Source organism: Equus przewalskii, chromosome X (genome assembly GCF_037783145.1).
Source record: "Equus przewalskii isolate Varuska chromosome X, EquPr2, whole genome shotgun sequence".
Taxonomy (NCBI): domain Eukaryota; kingdom Metazoa; phylum Chordata; class Mammalia; order Perissodactyla; family Equidae; genus Equus; species Equus przewalskii.
The window spans coordinates 54368756-54396159 of NC_091863.1; the positions used below are offsets into that span (position 1 = coordinate 54368756).

At 34.2% G+C, this 27404-nt stretch overlaps 1 protein-coding gene across 3 annotated transcripts in view; it reads right to left on the reverse strand.

Moving 5' to 3' along the window:
• TEX11 (testis expressed 11) overlaps positions 1–27404 on the reverse strand; it is a 364622-nt gene that overhangs the window by 17553 nt on the left and 319665 nt on the right. For 2 of the 3 annotated variants that reach the window (XM_070604036.1, XM_070604035.1), the window contains exons 26-28: positions 6000–6149; positions 4656–4764; positions 3571–3691 (exon numbers count right to left, since the gene is read on the reverse strand). In XM_070604036.1, the coding sequence (XP_070460137.1) occupies positions 3571–3691; positions 4656–4764; positions 6000–6149 (380 nt within the window). The remainder of the gene's footprint in view (positions 1–3570; positions 3692–4655; positions 4765–5999; positions 6150–27404) is intronic. The other variant, XR_011535861.1, reaches the window with a different exon arrangement.

The window sequence follows — 27404 nt, forward strand, 5'->3', positions numbered from 1 at the left end:
CAATTCATTTTATGAAGCTAGTATTATCCTCATACCAAAACCACACAAAGACTACACAAAAAAACTACAGACAATATCCCTAATAAATATAGATGAAAAATCTTTAACAAAAATACTAGCAAATAGAATTCAGCAATATATAAAAAGAATTATATATCATGACCATGTGGGGTTTATTCCAAGGATGCAAGGCTAATTCATTACCTAAAGTCAGTCAATGTAATCCAGGTGATCCATGTGAGGTTTTCTGAACACCGACTTGAGCCTCTCCTTTGAACTGAAATTTCCTAGCAAGAGCAGGTAAAGAAGACGTGTGTTCTGGTGGAAAGAGCCCTGAAATTGAGGTCAGAAGACCTGGGTTCTAGTCCTGACGCTCATTCATTAGCCACATGAACTTAGGCAAATTGGTAACTTGACTTTTTTGAATCTTAAAAATTTCCTCACTTATAAATCAAGGATACTAATACCAGCATTCCCTACTTCAAAGAATGGCTATGAAGGGGGAGTTGTACGAAATAATGGATGTAGGAATGCTTTGTCAAATGTAAAGCATGATACTGTGACACATGAAATTTTATATTTGTGCAATAGCCATTTTGCCACTGTATGGAGGCACTTGATAAAGGTTATCTGCTCAATAAATAATGAAGGAGTGACTGGTCATTAGAAAAGTCAAACAAGGGCAGAATTTACTCCCAAGAATTTAAAACAAAAGAGATGCATAGCATAAACAGGAAAAAGCAACATACACTATTTTACTTATATATATAAACTTACATATATGTATACATACTATATACAGTATTTTACTTATATATATTTTATGTTTATATATTATTAAATATATTCATATATTTATATATATATAAAGAGCCAAGAAGGTTATTAAATTAATGCTGCATAAAAAGCTAACTATCCCATCATGTTTCAGGGGATGAGCAATAATGGATAGGAGACTTGTCAAAAAAGTAGGAAAATATTAAGCTCTCTATCAGGCAACCCAAGAGCCAGAGAGATGGAACAGTAATATATTAAATAGAATAAAAGTGGCAAAAACAAACAAAAAAAATGCTCAGAGCAGTTTTGGCCTTATAGAGAGACTATGAAAATCAATCAATTTGGATTTATAGTACAATGTAATTTTAGTTTGTATTAGTTACTGTGGCAAACACATCTGAAGGCCCAGATGAGGCTCGTGACTTAGAAATGGAATTTTCTCTTCTTGGCAAAAGAAAGTAAAAAACTATATATCCAAAATGTTCAATATTAGAGTTTTTTTTAAACTTAAGTTCACACAGCTCCAGAATTTTAGGTTTCTGTAAGTGGATGCTAGTTTGTACCAGGTGTCACCCTGCTGTACTGCTCCACTATCTGTTATGGTTTGCAGATATTTGTAAATGAAGAAGCAGTTGAGTGCAGAGCAGACTCAGGATCTTTGGATATTAACAAGGAATCAAATAATGACTTTCTGTGTGACTTTAAGCAAGCCATTTAACCTTCTTAATGTTTTTTAGCTCCCTTATAACAAGACTACCTAACATGTGTATGGGCTGTTAAAGTTTACAACACATTATTATTTCAAGTGATCCTTAAAACCTTGGTGTGGGAGTCAGGGCAGGTATGATTTCCATTTTACAAATGAGAAAACCAAAGTCAAACAGCAGAGGAGGGATATCCATATGGAAAAACAAACAAACAAGAAACCATTTAGATCCTTACCTCACACTATGAACAAAAATTAACTCAAAAGGGATCATAGACCTATACGTAAGAGATAAAAGTATAAAAACTTCCATAAGAAAACATAGGAGAAAATCTTTGTAAATTTGGGACAGGCAAAGATTTCTTATCATGACCAAAAACATGACCCATAAAGGAAAAAATTGACAAATTAGACTTCATTAAAATTCAGAACTTTTGCTTTTTAAATGATGCCATTGAGAAAACGAAAAGACATGCTAGAGACTGGGAGAAAATATTTATAAACTGCATGTTTGATAAAGGATTTGTATCTAGAATACATAAAGAACTCCTAGAATTCAATAAGAACCAAATTTTAAAAATGGGAAAATAATTGAATAGACATTTTTTGTAAAGAAGATATACAAATGGTCAATAAGCACAGGAAAAAATGATCAACACCACTAGCCATCAAGGAAATGCAAATCAGAACCACAATGAGCTACCACTATATGTCCATTAGGATAGCTATAATAAAAAAGATGGACAATAACAAGTATTGACAAGGATGTGGAGGAATTGGAACCCTCATACACTACTGGTAGGAATGTAAAATGGTGTAGCCCCTTTGGAAAATAGACTGCAGTCCTCAAAAACTTAAACACATGAACATACCACAAACATATGGTAAAAAAAGGGTTACCATATGACCCAGAAATTCGTGTGCTGAAGGGAACTGAAAACATATGTCCACACAAAGACTTGCACACAAATGTTCATAGCAGCATTATTCATGATAGCCAAAAAGTGGAAACAACTCAAATGTCTACCAACCAGTGAGTGGATAAGCAAAATGTGATATATCTATTCAATAGAATATAATAATATCCTATTTATTCAGCAATAGGAGGATTGAAATACTAACAGATGCTACAACATGGATGAACCTCAAAAACATTATTCCAAATTGAAAGAGCCAGACACAAGAGGTCACATATTGTATGATTCCATTTATATGAAGTATCCAGAAAGAGAAAATCCATAAAGATAGAAAGCAGATCAACAGTTACCTGGGCCTAAAGGTGAGAGCAGGGATTGAGTGCAAATGGGCAAGAGGAAACTTTCTGGAGTAATGGAAATATTATAAAACTGGATTGTGGTGACAGTGGTAACTCTATAAATTTACTAAAAATCACTGAATTGTATACATACAATGGGTGAAGTTTATGGTATGCAAATTACACCTCAATAAAGCTAATTTGAAAGTCACTGAATAAACCTGCACTGAAAAGAAAAAAAAGACAGCAGAGAAGGGACTAAAATACAGTTCTTCAGTATTCCTTCTACTCTGTTACCTGCTTTGGGGGAAATGGTGGGAACAACGATAAGCTTTTTCAAAGGGTTAGTATCATCACAGGGGAAATAACAATTCTACCAGGTTTTGAAAATACAAAATAATTCAAAATGCCAGGTGGTATATTAGAAATGTTCTACTTTTAACTATTTACATTTTATAAACCCAGGGAAATTTTGTAGTGTATAACTACATTGTAATAAGAATTTATTTACCCTAAAACTCATATCAGAAAGCATTACTATTCTATGTAATTTCTTTTTTCTTTTGTTTTTTTGCTGAGGAAGATTCACCCTGAGCTAACATCTGTACCAATCTTCCTCTATTTTGTATGTGGGTTGCCACCACAGCATGGCTGCTGATGAGCTGTGTAGGTCCATGCCTGGGAACCGAACACTTGAACCTGGGCCATGGAAGCGGAGTGCACCAAACCTTAACCACTAGGCCATGGGGTGGGCCCCTGTGTAATTTCTAATACACAAGACAGTTCAGTTCTTTAAAATTAGCTGAAAGTTTAATATCACTGTTTGACTTACGGTGTGGCTAATAAGGTGCAGAGCATCCTCAAAATAGCCCCAAACTTCTTCCAGGGGACAGAGTTCTGCACTCAGCACCCGCTCTGGCACTAGGAGATTAATCAAGTTGTGCATACATTTGCTGAAATCAAAAACAGAAAACACATCCCATAAGGAAAGAAATGATTGGCTTCAGGGCTAAGATAAGTAAAATCTGGATCTCATCCCAGACTAAGAGCTTCATAACACTTCTGTTCTACTCTCAATTTTATCTGGCCTCCAGCCTTAGAAGACAGATTTTTGAAGTTATAAAAGGGGCTGACCAATCCTTCCTTTTATTATGCCTATGGTTGTCTTTCACTTTTTTAGTTTCCTGCACTAAGGAGTCATGGCTGTTTACTATATTTTATGAGCTGGTTCAATCTACAGGCACGTTAAAGTATCTTGTTATATCCTCAAATGGGCAAGGGAATTGGGATTTAAATTGGGAATAATTCCAGGAGAACTGTCTCTCATGTCTCAGAAAAGGAAGACTGTAATGAAGTTTTCCAGAGAAAAGTCACACAACATCTATTTTTCCCCATGTCTAGGCATAGAAAATGTAAAATCTCCAATAATTAATATTTTGTATTATGCACAGCACTTATTGATCCTTAAAGAATGGTGCTTAGAAAAAAAATATCTGAGGCAAATATAGCAAAATGTTAACCTTTGTTAAATTTGGGTGGTGGAAACACTGGTGTTTATTATATTAATCTGTACTTTTCTATACATTTGGCATATTTAGTAATGAAAAAAAGAAGGTACTTAGTAATTTTGTTATATCTATAGACGCACACAAAGAAGCAACTCCGCCCCCCCCCCCCCCCAGCTTTTTCTCCTTTGAGAAAACCAGACTCCTTGACCTAGCTAATTAATTCTTGGTCTATAATACAACCCTAAATATGGAGCTGTTCTGAGGGGTTTTCAGTTCAGGAGTTACAGAAGTATCCCTGATCATCTTTTAAGTGGGGCAGTTGAGTATGATTGATGACTTATGGGGCATTGACTATAGCTCTCTTGGCTATCAGAAAGCCTGGATTCAGTGTTGAATTACATTTACTAACCTATATTTCAAAACATCAATTGATTCTTTCCTTTTGTGGAGCAATAAAGCCCTTTTCAAGGCCTTTAGAGCGATGGAAGGATAGCAGGCAGGCATTTCCATTGCTAATGCTACAGGAAGGGGGAAAAAAAGGTTGTGAATATCATAATCTCATCCACCATAGTTTTCATCCCAGGCTACAACTTGCTTTCTCTAATGAAATTGGCCTGAAGCAGATTACCAAAAACAAACAAACGCAAAAAACCAAAAATGAATTTTATAAAATAATGAATCCACAGTGGCTTTCAGAGAGAGCATCTACTTTCTGGGCAGAGTAACATGGTAGGATCACCAGGTTATATCTTTTCTTTAGCAAACATCAACAGAGAACCTACTGTTTCTGTGCCCATGCATATAGTCACACAGATGAAGCAATAATCTTATGAATCAGAGTCAAAGAGGGGCACACTAAGAAGGAAAGAGAAAGCAGATCAGTAAAAGGGCACCAATCAAAAACAGATTTATACCACAATATATTGTTTTTCTCTGATACTAAAAACATGAAACACTTGACATGAGAGTGAGCGTCAGAGATAATAAACCCTAAAACTTCCAGATGTATTTACCAGGCCTCTAGAATTGGAGTTTCCTTATACAAGGAGCAGTGGTCACTATCATATGTCCATAGAGTACACACCACCTGCTCCATGTCTCTAGGAATTCTGTCTTGGCAAGACAAGGAAAGGCAAATGTGACCTGTGCACTTGGGGCTACCTGATAACTTTATTAAACACACACAGGTTCCTGAGGATAGTGAGAGGTAAAAAGGGAAGATAATTAGGCCATTTCCTACAGTGTAACCCCACAGAGGCTCTGGGTCCCCAATACCACTTAGAGCCCAACCAGAAATTTGAAGGTGGCAATTGTGTTTAAAAAATATTACCAATATTTCTCTGTACACTATAATAAATTGCTAACATTGCATCACCTTTGATTAGTGAAGCAGTCAATTGTCATTTCTAGCTAGCTGAGCAAAACTAACTTTCTGAAGTTTGAGCTCCCCCTATTGTGTAGTTATATAATTCCATTCCACACATAGAATAAATATGAGTGCCTATTATGAGCAACGCACTTTGCTAGCGTTTAGAAGTACAACGAATATAGGTAATTATTGTTTGTGACCCTACGGAGCTCATGATCTCATATAAAGAAAAAGATAAATGCACAAATGATTGTAATACAAGAAAGAGAAACAAAGTGCTATGAGGAAACATCGTTTCCCACCTGGAGATAAGAGAAAAGAAAGAAAAAAGTAGTACGATTTAAATGGGTACCAGCCTTCCAAAACCATAATTATAGCTCTTACATGCGATTGTTTCAAATGTTTTACTTTCTAAATGAGGCAGTTCCCACACTGATTCCAAGAAGCTGTCCAGGAATGGATCGTTCATTTTGGCTTTAACTTCAAACTCATACAGCAGAAGCAATGTCTCACATGGATCGTTCGAGAAGTCCCCTAAGAAAGAGGCAAAAATGCAACATTCTCTATGATTACATTTCATTATTCTTTCCTATTCTAATCTCTCTTCTGAGGAGATTTTCCTTTTGAAGAAAATTAATTTTACTTACAATTTGAAGGTTATCCCAGATTCTGTAGACAGAGTTTTTACATTTTTAAATCTATAAGCTCACCAATACTTTCAGCACTCCGTAATGCATTAACTAGCTTTGCCTACACTTCCGGGAATTATTGCCATGGTGTTCCTAAATAGCCTGAAGAAGTCCTGCTGTGATCTAATTCAAATCCAGTGTTTCCCTGCCTCACTTTAATGACTGGCTTAACCAGGAGATACAGCACTGTGTAAACTAACTGCGGTTTTATTTTAAGCAAAGTAAAGGAGAGTTTCCAAACTGTTTCATTTAGTCAGTCAACAGTATTTCTTGGGGATCACCATGGGCAGAATCTTGTATCAGGCGGCATATACCATACCATGTGAGATGGCTTTCATTCATCCTTGTTAGAATGAACTTCTAAAAAAGTTTCGAGGTACAGCATACATACAATAAACTGAATGAAGTGCATCAATCTTAAACAGCTTGATGAATTTTTAAATATGTTTAAACCCATGTAACCACTACCCAGATCACAATATACAACACTCCCAATGCTTGTGCTCCTTTCCAGTCAATACCATCTTAGCAGAGTTGACGACTATTTTGACTTTTATCATTATTGATTGTTATTGCCTCTTCTTGAACTCCATCGGTAGTACATAGAAACATAATCAAATTTTGAATATTGACCTTGTATGCTGTAATTTGCTAAACTCATTTATTAGTTCCAGTAACATTTTTGTAGATTCTTTGAGATTTTCTATGTAGACAATCATGCCATCTGCAAATAGAGTTAGTTTTATTTCTTCTTTTTCTCTCTATATGTCTTTTTCCCATTCTTTTGCTTGCCTTATTGCACTAGCTAGGACCTCCAGGATGATGTTGACCAGGAGTGGAGAGAGTAGACACCCTAGACCCTTGTTCCTGCCCTTAGAGGGAAAGCATTCAGTTTTTCATCATTAAATATGACATTAGCTGTAGGTTTTATTTTTGTAGATGTCCTTTATCAGGTTGAGGAACTTCCCCACTATTGCTAGTTTGCTGAGAGTTTTATCATAAATGGACGTTGAATCTTGTCATTTAATCTGTTGATATGGTGAATTAATTGAGTTTACAATGTTGAGACTAGGATAAAACTCACTTGGTTATGATCTATTATCCTTTTCATATTTTACTAAGTTCAATTTGCTAATATTTTGTTGAGGATCTCTGCATCTATTTTCATGAGGAATATTGGCCCACAGTTTTCTTTTCTCATATTTTGTCTAGTATTGCTATCAGGGTAATACTGATCTCATAAAATGAGCTGCAAAGTGTGCCCTCCTCTTCTTCTTGGAAGAGTTTGTATAAAATTGGTATTACATCTTCTTTAAATGTTTGGTAGAATTCCCCAGTGGAGTTTTCTTTGTTAGAAGATTTTAAACTACAAATTCAATGGGTATAGGACTATTCAGGTTATCTATTTCTTCTTGAGGGAGCTTTGGTAGTTTGTGACTTTCAAGGAATTTGTCCATCTCCTCTAAGCTTTCAAATTCATGGGCATCAAGTTGTTCATAATATTTCCTTATTATCTTTTAAAATGTTTTTAGGGTCTGTAGCGACGTCTCCACTTTCATTCTTGACATTGTCAATTTGTGTCTTGATACACCTGGCTAGAAGTTTCTCAAATGCATTGATCTTCTCAAAGCCACAACAACAACAATACAGCTTTTGGTTTCATTGGTTTTATTGTTTTTTTGTTTTAAATTTTATTGATTTCTGCTCGTACATTATTTCTTTTGTTCTGCTTGTTTGAGTTTAATTTGCTATTTTTTTCTAGTTTCTTAAGGTAGAGACTTAGATTATTTGAGATCTTTCTTTCTCTAAAAGAAGCATTTAATTCTACAAATTTTTGTCTAAACACTGCTTTAGCTGTATCCTTCAAATTAATATGTTGTGTTTTCATTTTCATTCCATTCAAACTATTCCTAATTTCCTTTGTGACTTCCTCTTAGACCCACTGGATTATTTAGAAGTACATTGTTTAATTTCCAAATATTTGGGGATTTTTACAGATAGCTTTATATTATAGATTTATAATTTAATTCCATTATGGTTGGAGAAAATACTTTGTATGATTTCAATACTTCTGAATATTTTGAGGTTTGTTTTATGGTTCACAATATGGTCTATGGTGACGCACGTTCCATATGCATTTGAAAAAACTGTGTATTCTGCTAGTGTTGGGTAGAGCATTCTACAAATGTCAATTAGATGAAGTTGGTTGGTAGTGTTGTCCATGTCTTCTATATCCTTATTGAGTATCTGTTGACTTATTCTATTGATTACTGACAGAGAAGTATTAAAGTCTCCAAATATAGTTATAGATTTGTCTATTCCTCCTTTCAATTCTATCACTTTTTGCTTCATGTATTTTGAAGCTCTGTTGTTAAGTATATTAAACATTTAGGATAGTTATGTTATGTTTAATTGACCACTTTTTCATTATGTTCCTCTTTATCCCTAGTATTATTCCTTGTTCCAAAGTGTTTTGTCTGATGTTAATATAGTCACTCCAGCTTTCTTCTGATTAGTGTTTGCATAGTGTACCTTTTCCAATTCTTTTTATTTTTAACCTATATCTATGTCTTCATATTTTAAGTGGGTTTCTTATAGACAGCAAGTTGTTGGGTCTTGATTTTTTATCCACTCTGATATTCTTGGTCTTTTAATTGGTGTGTTTAGACCAGGAGTGAACAAACTACAACCTGTGGGCTGGCTGCCTGTTTTAAAAATAAAGTTTTATTGGAACACAATCATGTGCATTTGTTTAAATATTGCCTATGTCTGTTTTCCTGCTACAATGGCAGAGTTGAGTAGTTGTGCCTGAGAGCTATAGCCAGCTAGCCTAAAATATTTACTATTGGCCCTTTAAGGAAAGTGTCCTGACCTCTGATTTAGATCATTTATATTTAATTCAATTATTGATATAGTTGAGTGTTCTTGGATTTCATAAAAATGAATTATACTTAGAACAACTAGACAGAAGATCAACAAAGGAACAAAAGACTTGAAAAACACTATAAACCAACTAGATCTAACAGATATCCATAGAACACTCCACTCAACAGCAGCAGAATATGCATTCCTCTCAAGTGCACATAGAATATTCTCCATGATAGACCATATGCTGGGTCATAAAACAAACTTCAATAAATTTCAAAGTATAAAATAATACAAAGTATGTTCTGTGACTACAATGGAATGAAATTAGATACTGATAACAGAAAAAGATTTGGGGAAACTCACAAATATATGGGAAAACAACACACTCTTAAACCCCCAATGCATCAAAAAACAAATCAAAAGAGAAATTAGAAAAATACTTTGAAATAAATGAAAATGAAGACACAATATTCCAAAACTAATGGGATGCAGCTAAAGCAGTGCTTAGAGGGAAATTTACATCTGCAAACAGCTATAGTAAGAAGGAAGAAAGATCTCAAATCAATAACCTAACCTTCCATCTTAGTTAAGAACAAACGAAACCCAAACAAGTAGAAGGTAGGCAATAATAAAGATTGGAGTGGAAATGAATGAATTAGAGAATAGGGAAATAACAGAGAAAATTAATGAAACCAGAAGCGGGTTCTTTGAAAAGATCAACAGAATTGACAAACTTTTAGCTAGATTGACCAAGAAAAAAAGAGAAAAGCCTCATTACTTACAAATTATTTACAAATAAGAAGGAAGCCATCACTACAACTTTAGAGAAATAAAAATGATTACAAAGGAATGCTGTGAACAACTGCATGCCAATAAATTAGATAATCTGGATGAAATGGACAATTCCTAGAAAGACAAACTAGTGGAACTGACTCAAGAAGAAATAGGCAATCTAAACAAATCTATAATGAATGAAGATATTGAATAACTAACTTTAAAAACTACAGAAAAAGGAAAGCCCAGGCCTAGACAGCTTCACCACTGGATTGTACCAAACACTTAAAGAAGAATTAATACTAATTTTTCACAAATTCTTTCAAAAATGAAGGGGATGGAATACCTCACAACTCATTCTATGAGGCTGGTATTACTGTGATATGAAAACCAGACAAAGACATCACAAGTAAAGAAAATTACAGACAAATATCTCTCATGAATATGGACACAAAAGTCCAAACAAAATATAAGTAAACTGAATCTGGCAACATATAAAAGAATTATACAACATGACCAAGTTGGATTTATCAAGTTGCTTTAACAAGTGAAAAACAATTAATGTAATATACTATATCAATAAAACAAGAAGCAAAAACTACATGATGATCTCAATAAAGGCAGAAAAGCATTTGACAAAATCACCCTTTCATGATAAAAACAATTAACAAACTAGGAATAGAAGTGAACTTCCTCAACCTGATAAAGCGCATTTATGAAAACCCACCACTAAGAACATACTTAATGATGAAAGACTGGATTCTTTCCCTCTAAGATCAAGAACAAGAGAAGGATGACCACTTTCACCACTACTATTCAACACTGTACTGGAAGTTCTAGCCAAAGAAATTAGGCAAGAAAAAGAAATAAAAGACATGAAGACTGGAAAAGAAGTAGTGAAACTATCTTTATTCATACATGATGTGATCTTGTAAATAAGATTCATAGGGAATCCAGTAAAATACCATTAGAACTAATAAACAAGTTTAATAAGATCAATATACAAAATTCAATTCTATTTCTACACAGTAGCAATGAGCAAACTGAAAATAAGATTAAGAAAACAATTCCATTTACAATAGCATCAAAAAGAATAAAATACTTAGGAATAAATTAAACAAAAGAAGTTCAGGACTTGTACACTGAAAACTAGAAAACATCATTGAAAGAGATTAAAGAAGATGTAAATAAATGGGAAAATATTGCGTGTTCATGGATTAGAAGACTTAACATTGTTAAGATGGCAATACTCCCCAAAATCATCTATAGATTCAACACAATCCCTATCAGAATCCCAGCTGGCTTTTTTCAGAAACTCACAGGCTCATCCTAAAATGCATATGAAAATTCAAGGGACCCAGATATCCAAAACAATCTTGAAAAAGAAGAACAAACTTGGAGAACTAACACTTCCTGATTTCCAAACTTACTACAAAGCAATGATAATCAAGACAGTGTGGTACTGGCATAAGGATAGACATATGTATCAATGAGATAGAATTGACAATCCAGAAATAAAACCACGTCAACTCGTTTTCCACAGGAGGCAAAGGCCACCCAATGAAGAAAGAATAGTTTTTTTTAACAAAAGGCTCTGGGACAACTGGATAGCCACATGGAAAAGAATGAAGTTGGATCCTTACCTTATACCATATACAAAGATTAACTCAAAATGGATCAAAGACCTAAATGTAAGAGCTAAACCTATAAAACTCTTTAGAAGAAAACATAGGAGTAAATATTCATGGCTTTGGATTTGCCAGGTGATTCTTAGATATGATATCAAAAGCACGAGTAACAAAAGAAAGATAGGTAAATCGTATGTCATCAAAGTTTAAAAAATTTGTGCTTCAAAGGATGCTATCAAGAAAGGGAAAAGATAACCCACAGAATAGGAAAAATATTTGTAAGTCATATATCTGATCAGGGACTTGTATCTAGGATATACTACTTAATAATAAAAAGACAAATAATCCAATGAAAAATTGGGCAAAGGGTCTGAATAGACATTTCTCCAAAGAAGATATACAAACAGCCAATAAGTATATAAAAAGATGCTCAACACCATAAGTTGTCAGGAAAATCAGTCATCAGGAAATCAAAACCACAATAGGATGTCATTATACACTCACTAGGATGGCTAGAACAAAAAGTCAGATAATACAAGTGTTAGCATGGAGGTGGAGAAAAATCAGAAGCCTTTTATACACTACTGGTGACAGTATAAAATGGTGCAGCTGCTTTCGAAAACAGTCTGGCAGCTCCTCAAATGATTAAACATAGTTACCATACGACCTAGGTATATATCCAAGAGAATTGAAAACATATGTTCACACAAAAACTTGTGCACGAATGTTTACAGCAGCATTATTCATAATAGCCAAAGGATGGGAACAACCCAAATGTCTATCAGCTGATGAGTAGATAAACAAAATATGGTATTACCCATACAATGGAATATTATTTGACCATAAAAAGGGATGAAGTACTGATATATGCCACAACATAGATGAAACTTGAAAATATTATGCTAAGTGAAAGAAGTCACAAAAATCCACATAATTCCATTTATATGAAATGTCCAAAATATGCAAATTCATAGAGACACAAAGTAAATTAGTGATTGCTTAGGGTTCCTGAGGGGAATGCAGGGATGGGGGGTGTGATAGGTAAAAGGTAGGGGTTTCTTTTTGAAGTGATGAAATGTTCTAAAATTGTTGATGGTGATTACACATATCTGTGAATATACTAAAATCTACTGAAGTAGACACTTTAATGTGTGAATTGTATGGCATGTGAATTATATCTCAATAAAGCTGTTTTTAAAAATAAATTTATACTCTGTGTAACATGCCTTTGTGCCTGACTTCTTTTGCTAAGGATAATATCTGTGATATTCATCTATATTTTTCTGTGTCAGAAGTGCATTCCTTTTATTGCTTTGTAGTATTCCATTGTATGAATATACCACAATTTATTTAACCCATCCTCCTGTTGATGGACACTAGGGTTGTTTTAAATCTTTAGCTCTTATGAATAGAGCTTTCTTGAACATTCTTGTACATATTATGGTAAACAGATACACTCATTTCACCTGAGTATATGTCTAGGAGTGGGATTGCTGGGTCACTGCTGGGATAGAAGAATGTTTGGCTTTAGGAGATACTGCCAAACAATTTTCCAAAGTGGTTGTACCAATTTACATTTCCACCAGCAATGTATTAGAGTTCCAGTTGCTTCCCATCCTCACTAACACATGGTATCTTAATCTTAGCCATTTCAGTGAGTGTGCAGTAATTTCTCATTGTGGTCTTAATTTGCATTCTCTGATGAGTAATGATGCTGAGCATCTTTTCCTTTGATTATTGACCATCTGTATATCCTCTTTTGTGAAGTTCCTGTTCAATTATTTTGCCCATTTTTTACTGTGTTGTATTTTCTTGTTGAGTTTTAAGAGTTCTTTATATATTGTGGAATTTGTCAAGTCTGTATTGACATATCTTCTTACTGTCTATGGCTTGTCTTTTTCTTATCTCAATAGTACCTTTTGACAATCTGAAGTTCTCAACTGTAATGACATCTACTTTATCAATATTTTCTTTTATAGTTGGTAATTTTTTGTATCTCTAAGGTCATAAAGATATTCTCCTATGTTTCTCTTTAGAATCCTTATTGTTGTACCTTTCGCTATGATCCATCTCAAATCAATGTTTCTGTATGGTATCAGCAAGGAGTCAAGCTTCATTTTTTTCCATATGGATATCTAATTCATCCAGCACCATTTATTATTAAAAAAAAATCTTTTCCCCAGTGAATAGCACTGGGCACCTTTGTTATAAATAAAATGATCACGTGTGAGTCTATTTCTGGACTCTATTTTGGACTCTCTTTTCTGGGGTGTAAGTCCTCAAACTCTATTCATCTTTTCCAAGATTGTCCTTTGCATCTCTATAGAAATTTTAATGTCATTCTGTCGATTTCCACAAGTAAATCAGCTGGGAGTTTGATTGGGATTGTCTTGAATCTACAGATCAAATTGGGAAAACTGACATCTTAATAATATTGAGTTTTCCAGTCCATGAACATGGTACATATCCTCATTTATTTAGGCCTTTAAAAATTTCTCTCAATGAGGCCAGCCTGGTGGTGTAGTGGTTAAGTTTGTGCACCCCGTTTCAGCAGCCTGGGGTTCATGGGTTCGGATCTCAGGAGTGGACCTACACATTGCTCATCAAGCCATGCTGTTGTGGCGTCTCACATACAAAGTAGAGGAAGATTGGCACAGAAGATTGGCACAGATGTTAGCTCAGTGACAATCTTCTTCAAGCAAAAAGAGGAAGCTTGGCAACATATGTTAGCTCAGGGCCAATCTTCCTCACCTAAAAAAAATTCTCTCAGCAACGTTTCACTGTTTTGTAGTTTCCAGTGTAGAGGTCTTCTGCATCTTTCATTAGATCAATTACTAGGCATTTGACGGGTTTTGATGCTATTAAAAATAGTATTTTAAAAGTTCATTTTCCAATTATTTCTCACCAGTGCACAGGAATACAATTAATTTTTGTGTGCTGGCCTGTATCCAGCAACCATACATACCGAAGTCATTTATTTTTAAAACTTTATTTAAAATAAAACAGATATAGAAAACCATTTTGTGTGTGTGTATTTTTAATGTTGAATTTGTGGGATAAACTCTACTTGGTTATGATGTATTATCCTTTTTGTATATTGCTGAATTCAATTTTCTAAAATTTTGTTTAAGATTTTTGCAGCTATCATTTAAGATATTGACCTGTATTTTTCTTTTCCTCAAATGTCCTTGTCAGGTTTTGTCATCAGTCATGCTGGCCTTATAAAATCAATGTGTAACCTCTTTATATTCTATAAGAGACATTTTTACAAGGTTGCTATTATTTCTTCCTTATATATTTGGAAGAATTTATACTAGTGAAGCCATTTTCTCTTTGGGAAGGTATTTAAGATTAAATTTCTTTAACAGGTATAGGACTATTAAAATAGTCTAAATAGAACTACTCAGATTCTCCTTGGGCCAATTTTCATAGGTACGCTTTTCAAAGAATTTGTCTGTTTTGTCAAAACTGTTAAACTTATTGGCATAAAATTATTCACAGTGTCCTTTTATTATCTTTTTAATGTCTGAAAGATTTACAGTGATATCTACTTTTGAATTACTGATATTGGTAATTTGTGTTTTTTCTTTTTATTTCTTGATCCATCTTGCTTGGTATTTAGCAATTGCAGTAATCTTTCCAAAGGATAAACTTTTGGCTTGGTTGATTTTCTCTAATATATGTCTGTTTTCTATTTCATTGTTTTCTGCTCTTATCTTTGTTATGTTCTTCCTTCTACTTTTTTTGAGTTTAATTTGCTGTTCTTTCCCTAGATTCAAGCTGGAAGCTTAGATCATTGATTTTCAACTTTTCCTCTTTTCTAATGTATAGATTTAAAACTATATATTTTCTCTGGGGCCAGCAGGGTGGCGCAGCAGTTAAGTTCGCACGTTCCGCTTCTCGGCGGCCCGGGGATCGCCGGTTCGGATCTTGGGTGCGGACGTGGCACCGCTTGGTATGCCATGCTGTGGTAGGCGGCCAAAGTATAAAAAGTAGAGGGAGATGGGCACGGATGTTAGCTCAGGGCCAGGCTTCCTCAGCAAAAAAAAAGAGGAGGACTGGCAGTAGTTAGCTCAGGGCTAATCTTCCTCAAAAAATAAAAATAAAAATAAAAATAAATAAATAAATAAAAAGTATATATTTTCTCTTATTTCAGTTGTACCTCACAAGTTTTGATGTCATACTTTTCATTTTTGTTAAGATCGATATATTCCATATTTTTAATCTTGATCTTTTCATTGACCAATTGTTTATTTAGAAGTGTGTCTTTTAGACTTTCAACAGTGGGGATTTTCTAATCATCTTTCTGTTCCTGATTTCAAATTTAATTCTACTTTGTTCAGAGAACATACTTTGTATGTGATTTCAATCCTTTGAAATTTGTTGAGACTTGCTTTTTGGCTTAACACATGATCCATTTTGGTAAATGTTACAAGTTACAATGAAAAGAATGTGTATTCTACAGTTGATAGCTGTGTTGTTTTATATATGTTTCAATTAGGGGTGGAGTAAAGTTTTAAGTTTGAGAAACCTTCTAGAAATCAATAATGAATGTTTGTAGGTGAGGTATGGTACACACCTTACTCTGATCAGGAGTCATTGTGCCAAGATAATTGTACAGGAAAATTTCCAGATTCACATCTGTATTTTTATAAAAGAAAACCACAATGTACAAAAGCAAATATGTTAGGAACAGGGAGACTTGAATGACATTCCTAATTAGGTCAGCCACTTGGGAGAAAGAATGGTATATATCACCATAAATATCTGGGGACCATAATGAACCTGTCTCCTGAACCTGTGACCCCATTAAATTTCTTCAGTGATCCCATAGCCGTGTAATCAAAGTCCCTAAACAATGCCATTAGGGCTTTGCTTTGTATTACTAAGGTAAGCTTATGCTGCCTGTGAGACATAATTCAAATGGAATGCTGCCAAAAGAGAAGATTTTTAGGATCAACTTCTACCAGAGGAACTTGGGCATCTCCAGATAATTGTTTAATTTTCTTTGGGAAAAAAATCCTAAATTCAGGTCCTCCTATTTCTGTGGCCTAAGTCCCAACTCAAAATGTATACTAGAAAATGTACTCAAGTTTTGTCATTTTGTTTAATGTGCCTGAGGATCAGCTCCAATTGCCTTTTCTCTTGGCTAATCTCAAAACTATCATCTCTGAGAACTTCTTATCCATTGAGAACTTATCTCTGAGCCAAGAGCAACCCATGACTGATTGCTAGTTATTAAGCCAATAGAGGGACTAAGCAAAAACTGCCTGTTGAAGGAATAAGCATTTAATCCTAGTTTTGAACAGATAAAAATTATTTCTAATTCCAACATGACCTTTGATAAATGGTAGCTTTCTACTGTATTTGGATAAATGAGAATGACCCTTCCAGTTCTGGGCTGAGGAGACCATAATATATAAATTTAAAATACATAAAAATGTAGACAATCCTCTGCCCTGCCAGCTGAAGTGCCTTTCTGCTGGTAGAGGCCCATGATGGGCTTTACATTAAAGCTCTCAGGAGGTCTGCCCTGTTGTCATAACCACTAAGACTTTTGATGATGACACTTGATGAATACTTTATACCAAGGTCAAAAGTATAGTAAGTGAAATTCTTCCTTGCAATGACATAAAAACAACTAAAGGCTTTTCTCCATCTTCATGTTTTTGAGATAAAAAATTTACTCATATTACAAAATAAATAGCTTTAAGAAATCTAATCACTAAGATTACTTCTAGCCCTAATGTTAGATGACTCCAAGAGTATGACTCCAAGGATGTTCTTAGCAACATCCAAAGTTATGTTCTTCAATGGACACCCTGAAAAGGAATCAGAAAGACAGACTCAGAAGCTGTGAGTCCCCTTGTGTTAGAAAGGTTTGGAGTGTCTTATAATCATAAGCAGTCATCTTTGGTACAATTCCTACTTCCATTTAAATCTTATTTTTCTTTTCCTGGAAACCTCACTTGCCTTTCTCTGCCCTACATCTATACCTGCCCTATACCTATATCCCAAGTTGAATCTTTACTAAGGTACTTTTCTAAATGTTTCTCCTTCAAAGTGTAAGCTGATAATGACTTAAATTGTGAGCTCTGCCAGGGATCTTTGCATAGAGGGCTCTCACAGACCAAAATGCTTTAATACTCAAATGAATGACTCCCTAATGATAGAATTTCTGGCGCCATAGCAGTTTTCATTTAGTAAATATTTTTTAAGCCAGTGTATGTGCCAGATAGAGTTTTAGGAGGTAGGGAGAAAGAATGAACAAAACAGACAACTTTTATGCCTGCATGGAACTTAGATTTTAGTCGGGGAGACAAACAATAAACAATATATAATACAATATCAAGTAGTGATATGTGTTGTAAAGAAAGAAATATAGGTTAAACTGGGAGTAGACAGTGATGAAAGTCGCTATTTTAGAAAGGGTGTGGTCAGGAAAGACTTGTTTGAGTGGGGTGATACTTGAGCAGAGGATGTCAGGGAGCAAACCATACGAATATCCAGAAGAGTGTTCTAGGCAAAGGGAATGGCAAATCCAAAGGCCTAGAGGCAGGTGAGTACTAGGTATTATTAGGATATAGTAGGGCTAGAGACAGTAAGCTGAGAGGCAGAGTGATGGGAGGTGAGGTCAGAGAGGTGACCAAGGGCTAGATAATCTATGGCCTTGTAGATCATGTTAAGTACGAGAGGGCTGACATGATCTGATTTATGTCATAACACTCTGGCTGCTGTGTGACTATTAGATTTATAGAGGAGTAGGAGTAGAAGCAGAGAGGATAGTTGGGAAGCTATTACAATGGTCCAGGTGAGAGATGAGGAAGCTTGGACTGAGGTGATACTACCAGCTTGATTTACTGTTGGGAAGGGGCATACCACAAATCACACTACTTTCAGCCTCACCTCCCACTATATAACCCCTGAATAAGAGACTATTCCAAAACTAACAATGCTCTCTCATACTCCTGGCATTTGTTTATTCAGTCCCCACAGCTTTTCATGCCTTCTACTTCCTTTTCTAACCATTAAAATCCTATTCATTCAAGAGTAAGTTCAAATAATACCTTTTGGAATGGGTCATTTCTTCCTCTGTGATCCCACACACTCTGTATTTCTATAAGTGAAGTCATTTCATTTTGCCTTTTATATGTGTAATGGATTATGTTTCTGACCTCCTTTCTTCACTGTAAATTTCTTAAGGACAGAGACAGTGACACATTTCCTTATGTTTCCACAATACCTAGTAGCTCCTAGGAACTTAATAAAAACTTTGTAGAATGAATGTGGTAAGCTGCTTTCCTTAGGTCACTGATATAATGACACGTCAGGTTAATCCTTTTGTAAAAGCCAATTCCCATGGCACTAAGATTTCAGTCACTGTTTATACGGTTCTTAATTAACTTTGATTTGGAATAGATTTTTAAAAGGTTGGCATTGTCCAATTTTCCCACAGGAGCTTATGATTCACCAGCTTTGCACTTCCCCTTAATTTGTCTACTTACAGTTGGTAGCTTAATGATTTACATTACTCACATGCTGGGCTCGTAATTTTAGGCATTATTTCTTTGGAAATACTCAATCTTAAGAAATATAGACCTTTTTTAACAAGTCGTTCATTTTTTCTAAATGTATTTTTGTTTTAATTATTAAAGTACTACATGTTCACTGAAAAATTCAAACAATACAAAAGTAAAATAAAAAGTAAAAGTCTCTCAAACTCACTAATGCCTGTCCCAAGAGGTAGCAAATGTTGAATTTGGTGTATATCCTTCCAAAGCCTTATGATATATGATATATACATTCATATGAATGCATATGTGTATATATACACACATATATATGTAATCTATATGTGTATATATACACACACACATATATAGATGTGTGTATAATGTGTATATATAGATATAGTGTGTGTGTGTATATATGTATGTATATATTCTTTTGTTTATTCATGCATTAACCAAATATCAAGAATGTGCCAGGTATTGGATATACAAAGGTAAGCAAAAGCAGACAGTGTCTGTCCTCATGGAGCTTACAGTCTAGTGTATATGCATACAAACATACATACACATATATGTTTTGACAATAAAAATGGAATCAGAAAAGGCCAGCAAAAGTACAACATTGCAAAGTGAGGAGCACGCCACAAGGTGCAAATCCTTTATCTACAATAACAAGAACAGAGTTTATAGGCTGGGGGAAGGAACCTGTGTTGATTTGGTTTGGTTTTGAGAAGCCGGTCAGTGAGGCAGTAGAGAAGAAAGAATGTTTGTGTTATAAGAAGCCCTACAGCTGGCTGGGAAAGTACAGAGACCACAAGAACTCATGTACACAACAACCCTAGATCATTAGTATAAACTTCTGCTAGCCTGGATCATGGCCCTGGCCTCCTCTCCACATGAATCTCCTATAAATAGTTGGTCTAAGGAAAAAGTGCCACAGTTTAAGATAAGTTATCACAACTCAATAGTGAAAATGAATAACTCGATTAAAAAAATGGGCTAAAGACTTAAATAGACATTTCTCCAAAAAAGACATAGACACACAAATGGCCAACAGGTATGTGAAAAGATGCTCAACATCACTACTCATCACATAAATGCAAATCAAAACCTCAATGAGATATCACCTCACACCTGTCAGGATGGCTATTATCATAAAAACATAACAAATGTTGGTGAGAATGTGGAGAAACTGGAATCCATGTACATTGTTGGTAGGAATGCAAAATGGTGCAGCCACTATAGAAAGCAGCGGTTCCTCAACAAATTAAAAATAGAACTACCATATGATCTAGCAATCCCACTTCCAGTATTTATCCAAAAGAACTGAAATCAGGATCTTGAAGAGATATTAGCACTCGAATGTTCATTGCAGTACTAGTCACAATAGCCAAGATATGGAAACAACCTAAATGTCCACAGAGGGATGAATGGATAAAGAAAATGTGGTATATACATATAATGGAATACTATCCAGCCTTAAAAAAGAAGGAAATTCTCCAATATGCAACAACATGGATGAACCTTGAGGACATTATGCTAAGTGAAATAAGCTGGTCACAGAAGGACAAATAATGCATGATTCCACTTATGTGAGGTATCTAAGTCTAATTCACAGAATCAAAGAGTGGAATGGTGGCTGCCAGGAGCTGGGAGGCGGAGAACGAAGAGTTGTTAATCAATAGGCATAAAGTTACAGCCAAACAAGATGAATAAATTCTAGAGATCTGCTGTACAACACCGTACCTATAGTAAACAATGCTACATTGTACACGTAAAACTTTGTTAAGAGGGTAAAGCTCATGTTAAGTGTTCTTACCACAACAAAATAAAATTAGAAGAAAGATAAGTTATCAAAAAATATACAGCACAGGATAAGACACACATGAAAATAGGATGAGAGGAACAAGAAAAAAGAATGGTAGGTGGTAGGTGGGAGAGGTCTTACCAGAGAAATGTTTCTATAAAGCAGATGACAATTGTGACCAAACATGTCAGCATGAATTTTAAAATGTTAATCAAGTACTCATCCCTATAAAGTAAGAATATAAAGCAGGAATTCAAGAGCTCAGGAAGAGCTGGTAGACAAAAGGAAATGAAACATGCGCTAATTTTTAGAGACTAAAAAGGAAATGGGAAGAAAAAATAAAATCATCACAGAAATAAAGGTAAAACTGGAAAAAGCAAAAGAGAGACAAGATACCACTGAAGACACAGTAAGGGATATAGAAAACAAGAGATAAGCAAGCAAAATGAAATGGAAATTGGTTCTAATATCTTTAGGTTTCCTCGTCAATTAATGAGTTAAATAAAATCTTTGACATATGTTTATTTTACACTTATGTGAGAGTCATGGTTATATCTTTAAAATATTATTGACCAAAATGCCCCATAGATACAGTTGACAGAAGCAGGTAAATTGTGTTGCTGGAGAAGTGCAACTCATGGACTGCTTGAACTCATTTTTCCTTGGCTCCCAGATTGAATTCCAAGTGCCAATTAAACTTTGATGAATCTCTTTTTTCTTTTCTATTGAGTTTATGTTTTGTTTTTGTTTCTGGTTTGTGTATAGCCAATAAGTTATTCCCCTTTGGCAGTGCAGCAAAGACTTGGAATGTGGTTTTAAGGTCTGAGCATTTGGTGATCTCTGTAAATGATTAATGGATTATCTAGTCTCTGGGGAAGAAAAAGCAGACAATTAATTTTGTTAGTCTTTTTTGTTTTTCTGTGTGTCCATTTTGAGCTCAAATTAATAAATTATTTCATGCCTGCTGGAAAGGAAAACAGCACTTGGATATGTGGACTGGTGAGTTTCTATGTATACTCTTGACCTGTAGCTGAAGTTGTAGATCTGAAACCATAAAATCTCTATATGTCTGTGTCTATGTGTCAATAATTCATAAAGATCTTGACCTCACATTGTGTGAATGTGAAATGTTTTCCTATCTCTGGTAGGTATTCATAAATTAGATTATAAAGTCTACATTAAAAGAGCTCTGTTCTAATTGTTTTACAGACATAAATAAGCACTTATATACAAATATTCTTAAAGTTCCCACAAAAAAGACACTGAACTTCTAATACTTTAAATGTGCTAACCTAAAAGTATTCCCATAAAAAAATTCTTCCCACTCAGAAACATTGTAAGAATCCAAAGTTAAGGTAAGTCTTTGGCAAATGAGATTAATTTAATAATTTTGGTTTAAAAGAAAGAGCTATGTCTTTTTTTGGTGATTTATTTGTATAAAGTATAAAACAAACGTACATTTTATTTCGCTTGGGTTGTTTCCTAAATGTATATAGGTTTACTGATTAAATGATGTTATATATTACTTATATATAACATTTAAGATTATGAAAAATGAAAATTGTGTTCAACTAAAATTGAATCATTGTTCTGAAAAATTTTTTATTTCAGCAGTAACTATGTTTTGGGTATGCTAGATTTAAAACAATTTCCAAGATATTTAGTTAAATTAAAATTTTTGGCTGATATTAAATTGTTAGTTAATGGATAATCACTGGATACCAAGATAAGTTTTAAGTAAAATAGAATACTTAAACATTGATTACTAAGCACAATTTTAAGTTTATATACTATTGATTCTTATTTTTATGCTATGGAAAGGCTATATCTTTGGGTCATGTTAATGAGTGTGTTCATTTTTCCTCTTTAAAAGGGATGAGTGTGGTCATAGAAGGCTGGGCTATGTGTGTTCATGAACTCTGCTAGTCTGCTATAATGCTTGTGGCCGAGAGACGGTTCTCAATTGCACCCCTCCAAGTTTTCTCTTTGAAATAGAAATTATTTTGCTTAAAAGTTACAGTTAAAACAAGTGGTTGAAATTATATTATGAACAACAGTGAAAGTGGATATGTGCTTTTCTTTTTAAAAGGAAAATGTAATTTATACCTAAAGCAGTGTTTCTCAAACTGTCTATTCTCAGGACCCCTTTGCACTCTGAAAAAACTGTCAAAAGAGATTTTTCATATGGAGGTTATAACTATCAACATTTACCATATTACAAATTAAAACAGAAAATTTAAATATATTTACTGATTGAATTATTTTGAGACAAACCTACTGCATGTTAATGTCAATTTTTAAAAAAATAATTATATTTTAAAAATCAGAAAATTGTTATATACTTGTGAAAAGCTCCTTAACACCTGGCTTAAGAGAAGTAGTTAGATTCTCATATCTGCTTCTGCATTCAATCTATTACAACATCACACATCATGTGGCCTCTTTAAAAATGATATGTCTTATTATTATTATGAAAATAGTTTTGACCTGGTAGATCCCCTAAAATGTTGTCAGTTTGTTCCATAATATAAAAGAGCATAACAAAGAACAGACTTGGAAAGTAAATTTTATTTGCCCTGATTTAAACCTGACTCTGAAATAACGCTCTGTAATGTATTAAAGTGTAGCAAAGGAATCTTGATTTTGATGGGAATGCTTCCTTAGTTTACTGATTAATGCCTTCACTTACAATATGAAAGCTTACTCTTTCTCCTCTATGTAATATGCCTAAATACTAAATTCTGTGTTTTACCAGAATAATTTTCTGGTCTTTATGTTGTCTTTATCATGTCTTCATTCTTGATTATTTAATGGCAAAGAACAAAATCTCCTCATTTATCAAAGAGCTAAAGCTCTTTACAATTGTGTTACCTCCTGTGCTTATTTTTAAACGTTTTCTTATTATTTTGCTTGGATAGGTAACCAAGTATTGTTTCCCAGGCACCCATGATCCTATTTTAATCAAGTGCCCAAACTGCTGCCAGCAACACTTTTGTTTTTGCTTTCCAAAAAGTTGTATACGAAATATAGAAAATATAAAATAAAGTTTTCAGGATATCTTTGAAACCTAATACTATCTTTGAGATTTCCAAAAGGGCTCCTGGATAACTGAAAAGATTTACTCTTTCTCCTCACAAAGGAGAGAAATGTAAGAAGTAATTAGGTTCATTTGATAGGTTACTATTCTAAGAGTTGCATGAGAAGAGTGGCAAAATCAGAAGAAATGCCCAGTCTTCTCGCTGTTAAATTATTATAGGTAAAACATTATTAATATAAAATTTTCAGAAATTGTATACTTTATGGCAGTTTCTGGAGATAAATTTTGACTGTTTTCTCTGTCCATAGTATATTTTTACCCACCAGAAAAACACTAATCATAACTCTTGTGAACCACTTTCAATAATGGACAGAATATCTAGATAGAAGATCAACAAGGAAATGATATGAACAACACTATAAACCAACTAGATCTAACATACATATGCAGAATACTCCACCCAAGAACAGCAGAATACATATTCTTCTCAAGTGCTCATGAAATATTCTCCAGTATAGACCATATATTTGGGTACAAAACAAGTCTCAATAAATGTACTAAGACTGAAATCATATAAAGTATATTCTCTGACCAGAATGGAATGAAGCTAGAAATCCATAACAGAAAGAAAACTGGAAAATTCACGAATATGTGGAAATTAAACAACACACTCTTAAACAACCAATGGGTCAAAGAAAAAATGAGAAGAGAAATTAGAAAACACCTCGAGATGGGAGCCTGCCCAGTGGCACAGTGATTATGTTTACGTGCTCCATTTTGGCAGCCCAGGGTTTGTGGGTTCAGATCCCGGGTGTGGACCTACACACAACTCACCAAGCCATACTATGGCGGCATCCCACATACAAAATAGAGGAAGATTTTCAGAGATGTTGGCTCAGCAACAATCTTCCTCAAGCAAAAAGAGGAAGATTGGCACCAGATGTTAATTCAGAGCCAATCTTCCTCACCAAAAAAAAAAAAAAAAGAAAAGAAGAGAAAATACCTAGAGATGAATAAAACACAACATACCAAAACTTATGGGATGCAATGAAGGCACTACTCAGAGGGAAATTTATAGCTACAAATACCTACATTAAAAAAGGAGATAAATTTTAAAGCAATAACCTAACTTGAAATCTTGAGTAACTAGAAAAAGAGGAGCAAACTAAACCCAAAGAAGAAGGAAGGAAATAATAAAGATAAGAGCAGATAAAAATGAAATAGAGAATAGAAAAACAATAGAGAAGTCAATGAAACCATTGGTTTATTGAAGAGATGAACAAAATTGACAAACCTTTAGCTAGACTGACACAACAAAAGAGAGAAGACTCATTACTAGAATCAGAAACAAAAGAGGGGACCTCACCACCACCTTACAGAAATAAAAAGGATTATAAGAGATTACTATAAACTACTGTATGCCAACAGATTAGATTTCCTAGATGAAATGACAAATTCCTACAAGCACACAAATTATTTAAATTGACTTAAGAAGAGACAGAAAATATCAACAGATCTAAAACAAGTTAAGAAAATCACTAATAAAAACCTCCCAAGAACAAAAGTCCAGGACCACGTGGCTTCACTGGTGAATTCTACCAAAAATTTAAAGAAGAATTAACATGAACCCTTATCAAATTCTTCAAAAAAATTGAAGAGGAGGGAATGTTTCCAAATTCATTCTTTCAAGCCATCATTACTCTGGTACCAAAGCCAAATTAAGACAAGACAAAAAAGAAAATTATAGACCATTATATTATATGATTAATGATTCAAAACCCTGCAACAAAATACTAGTAAACCAAATCCTACAACATATTAAAAGATTAAACACTGTGATCAAGTGAGATTTATCCCAGGAATGCAAGGTTGGTTCAACATAAGAAAATCAATCAGTGTAATATACTACACTAATAGAACAAAGGAAAAAAAAGACACATGATCGTCTCAATTGATGCAGAAAAGTCATTTAATAAAATCAAGATCTTTTCATGATAAAGAAAAAAACACTCATAAAACTGGGAATAGAAGGGAATATACTCAACCTAATAAAGGACATTAACAAAAACTCACAGGTAGCATAATCAATGGTGAAAGACTGAAAGCTTTCTCCCTAAGATCAGGAACAAGAAAAGGATACCTGCCTTTACTGCTGCTATTCAACATTGCATTGGAAGTTCTAGCCAAAGAAATTAGGCAGGAAAAAAAAATTAAAAGCCATCCACATTAGAAAGGAAGAAGTAAAACTATTGCTGTTCACAGATGACATGATCCTATATATATAGAAAATCCCAGTGAATCCAGAAGAAAGATATGAATTCAGCAAAGTTGCAGGGTACAAGGTCAACATGCAAAAATCAGATGTGTTTCCATACACTAGCAACAAACAATCCAAAAAGAAAATTAAGAAAATGATTCCATTTACATACAATAGCATCCAAAAGGATAAAATACTTAGGAATAAATTTAGCCAAGGAAGTGAAAGACAAACAACTTTCAACAATTAACCTTTAGTTTTAGTACATTGATAACTATAAAACATTGATGACAGAAATTAAAGAAGGCCTAAATAATGGAAAGACATCCCATGTTCATGGATTGGAAGACCTAATATTATTAAGATATCAATGCTACCCTAAGAAATACCTACCCAAATTCTGACAGCCTTTTTTGCAGAAACAGACAAGCCAATCCTCAAATTCAAGTGAAATTGTAAGGGGCCTCGAAAGGCCAAAGTAATCTTTAATAAGAAGAACAAAGTTGGAGGACTCACACTTCCCTATTTCAAAACTTACTACAAAGCAACAGTAATCAAAACAGTACAGTATTGCCATAAAGATAGACATACCAACTAATGGAATAGAATTGAGAATCCAGAAATAAACCCATACCTCTATGGCCAATTGATTTTCAACAATAGTGTCAAGACTCCTCAATGGGGAAAAGAAAAGTCGCTTCAGAAAACAGTGCTGGGGCAAATGGATTTCCACACACAAAAGAATGAAGCTGGATTCGTACGTCATACCATACACAAAAATTAACTCAAATGGATCAATGACATAAATATAAGAGATAAAACTATAAATCTCTTAGAAGAAAACATAGGAGCAACTCTTCATGACCTTGGATTTGGCAGTGGATCCTTAAATATGACATGAAAAGCATGGACAACAAAAGAAATGGTAGATAAATTGGACTTCATCAAAATTAAAATCTTTTGTGCATCAAACGACATTATCAAGAAAGTGACAAGACAACCTACAGAATAGGAGAAAATATTTGCAAATGGTATATCTGATAAAGGTTTTGTGAGATAATAGAAAATATATATATATTGGTCTCTGCCCCTGGTTCCTGGCACAGAGCTCCTAAAACTCTCGTAATTTCCTAAGTGATAAGAATGCCAGGAACATCTCTTGTTCTAATAATGGTATTTGACCTCTGTTCCTGACACAGAGCTCCTGAAACCCTTGTA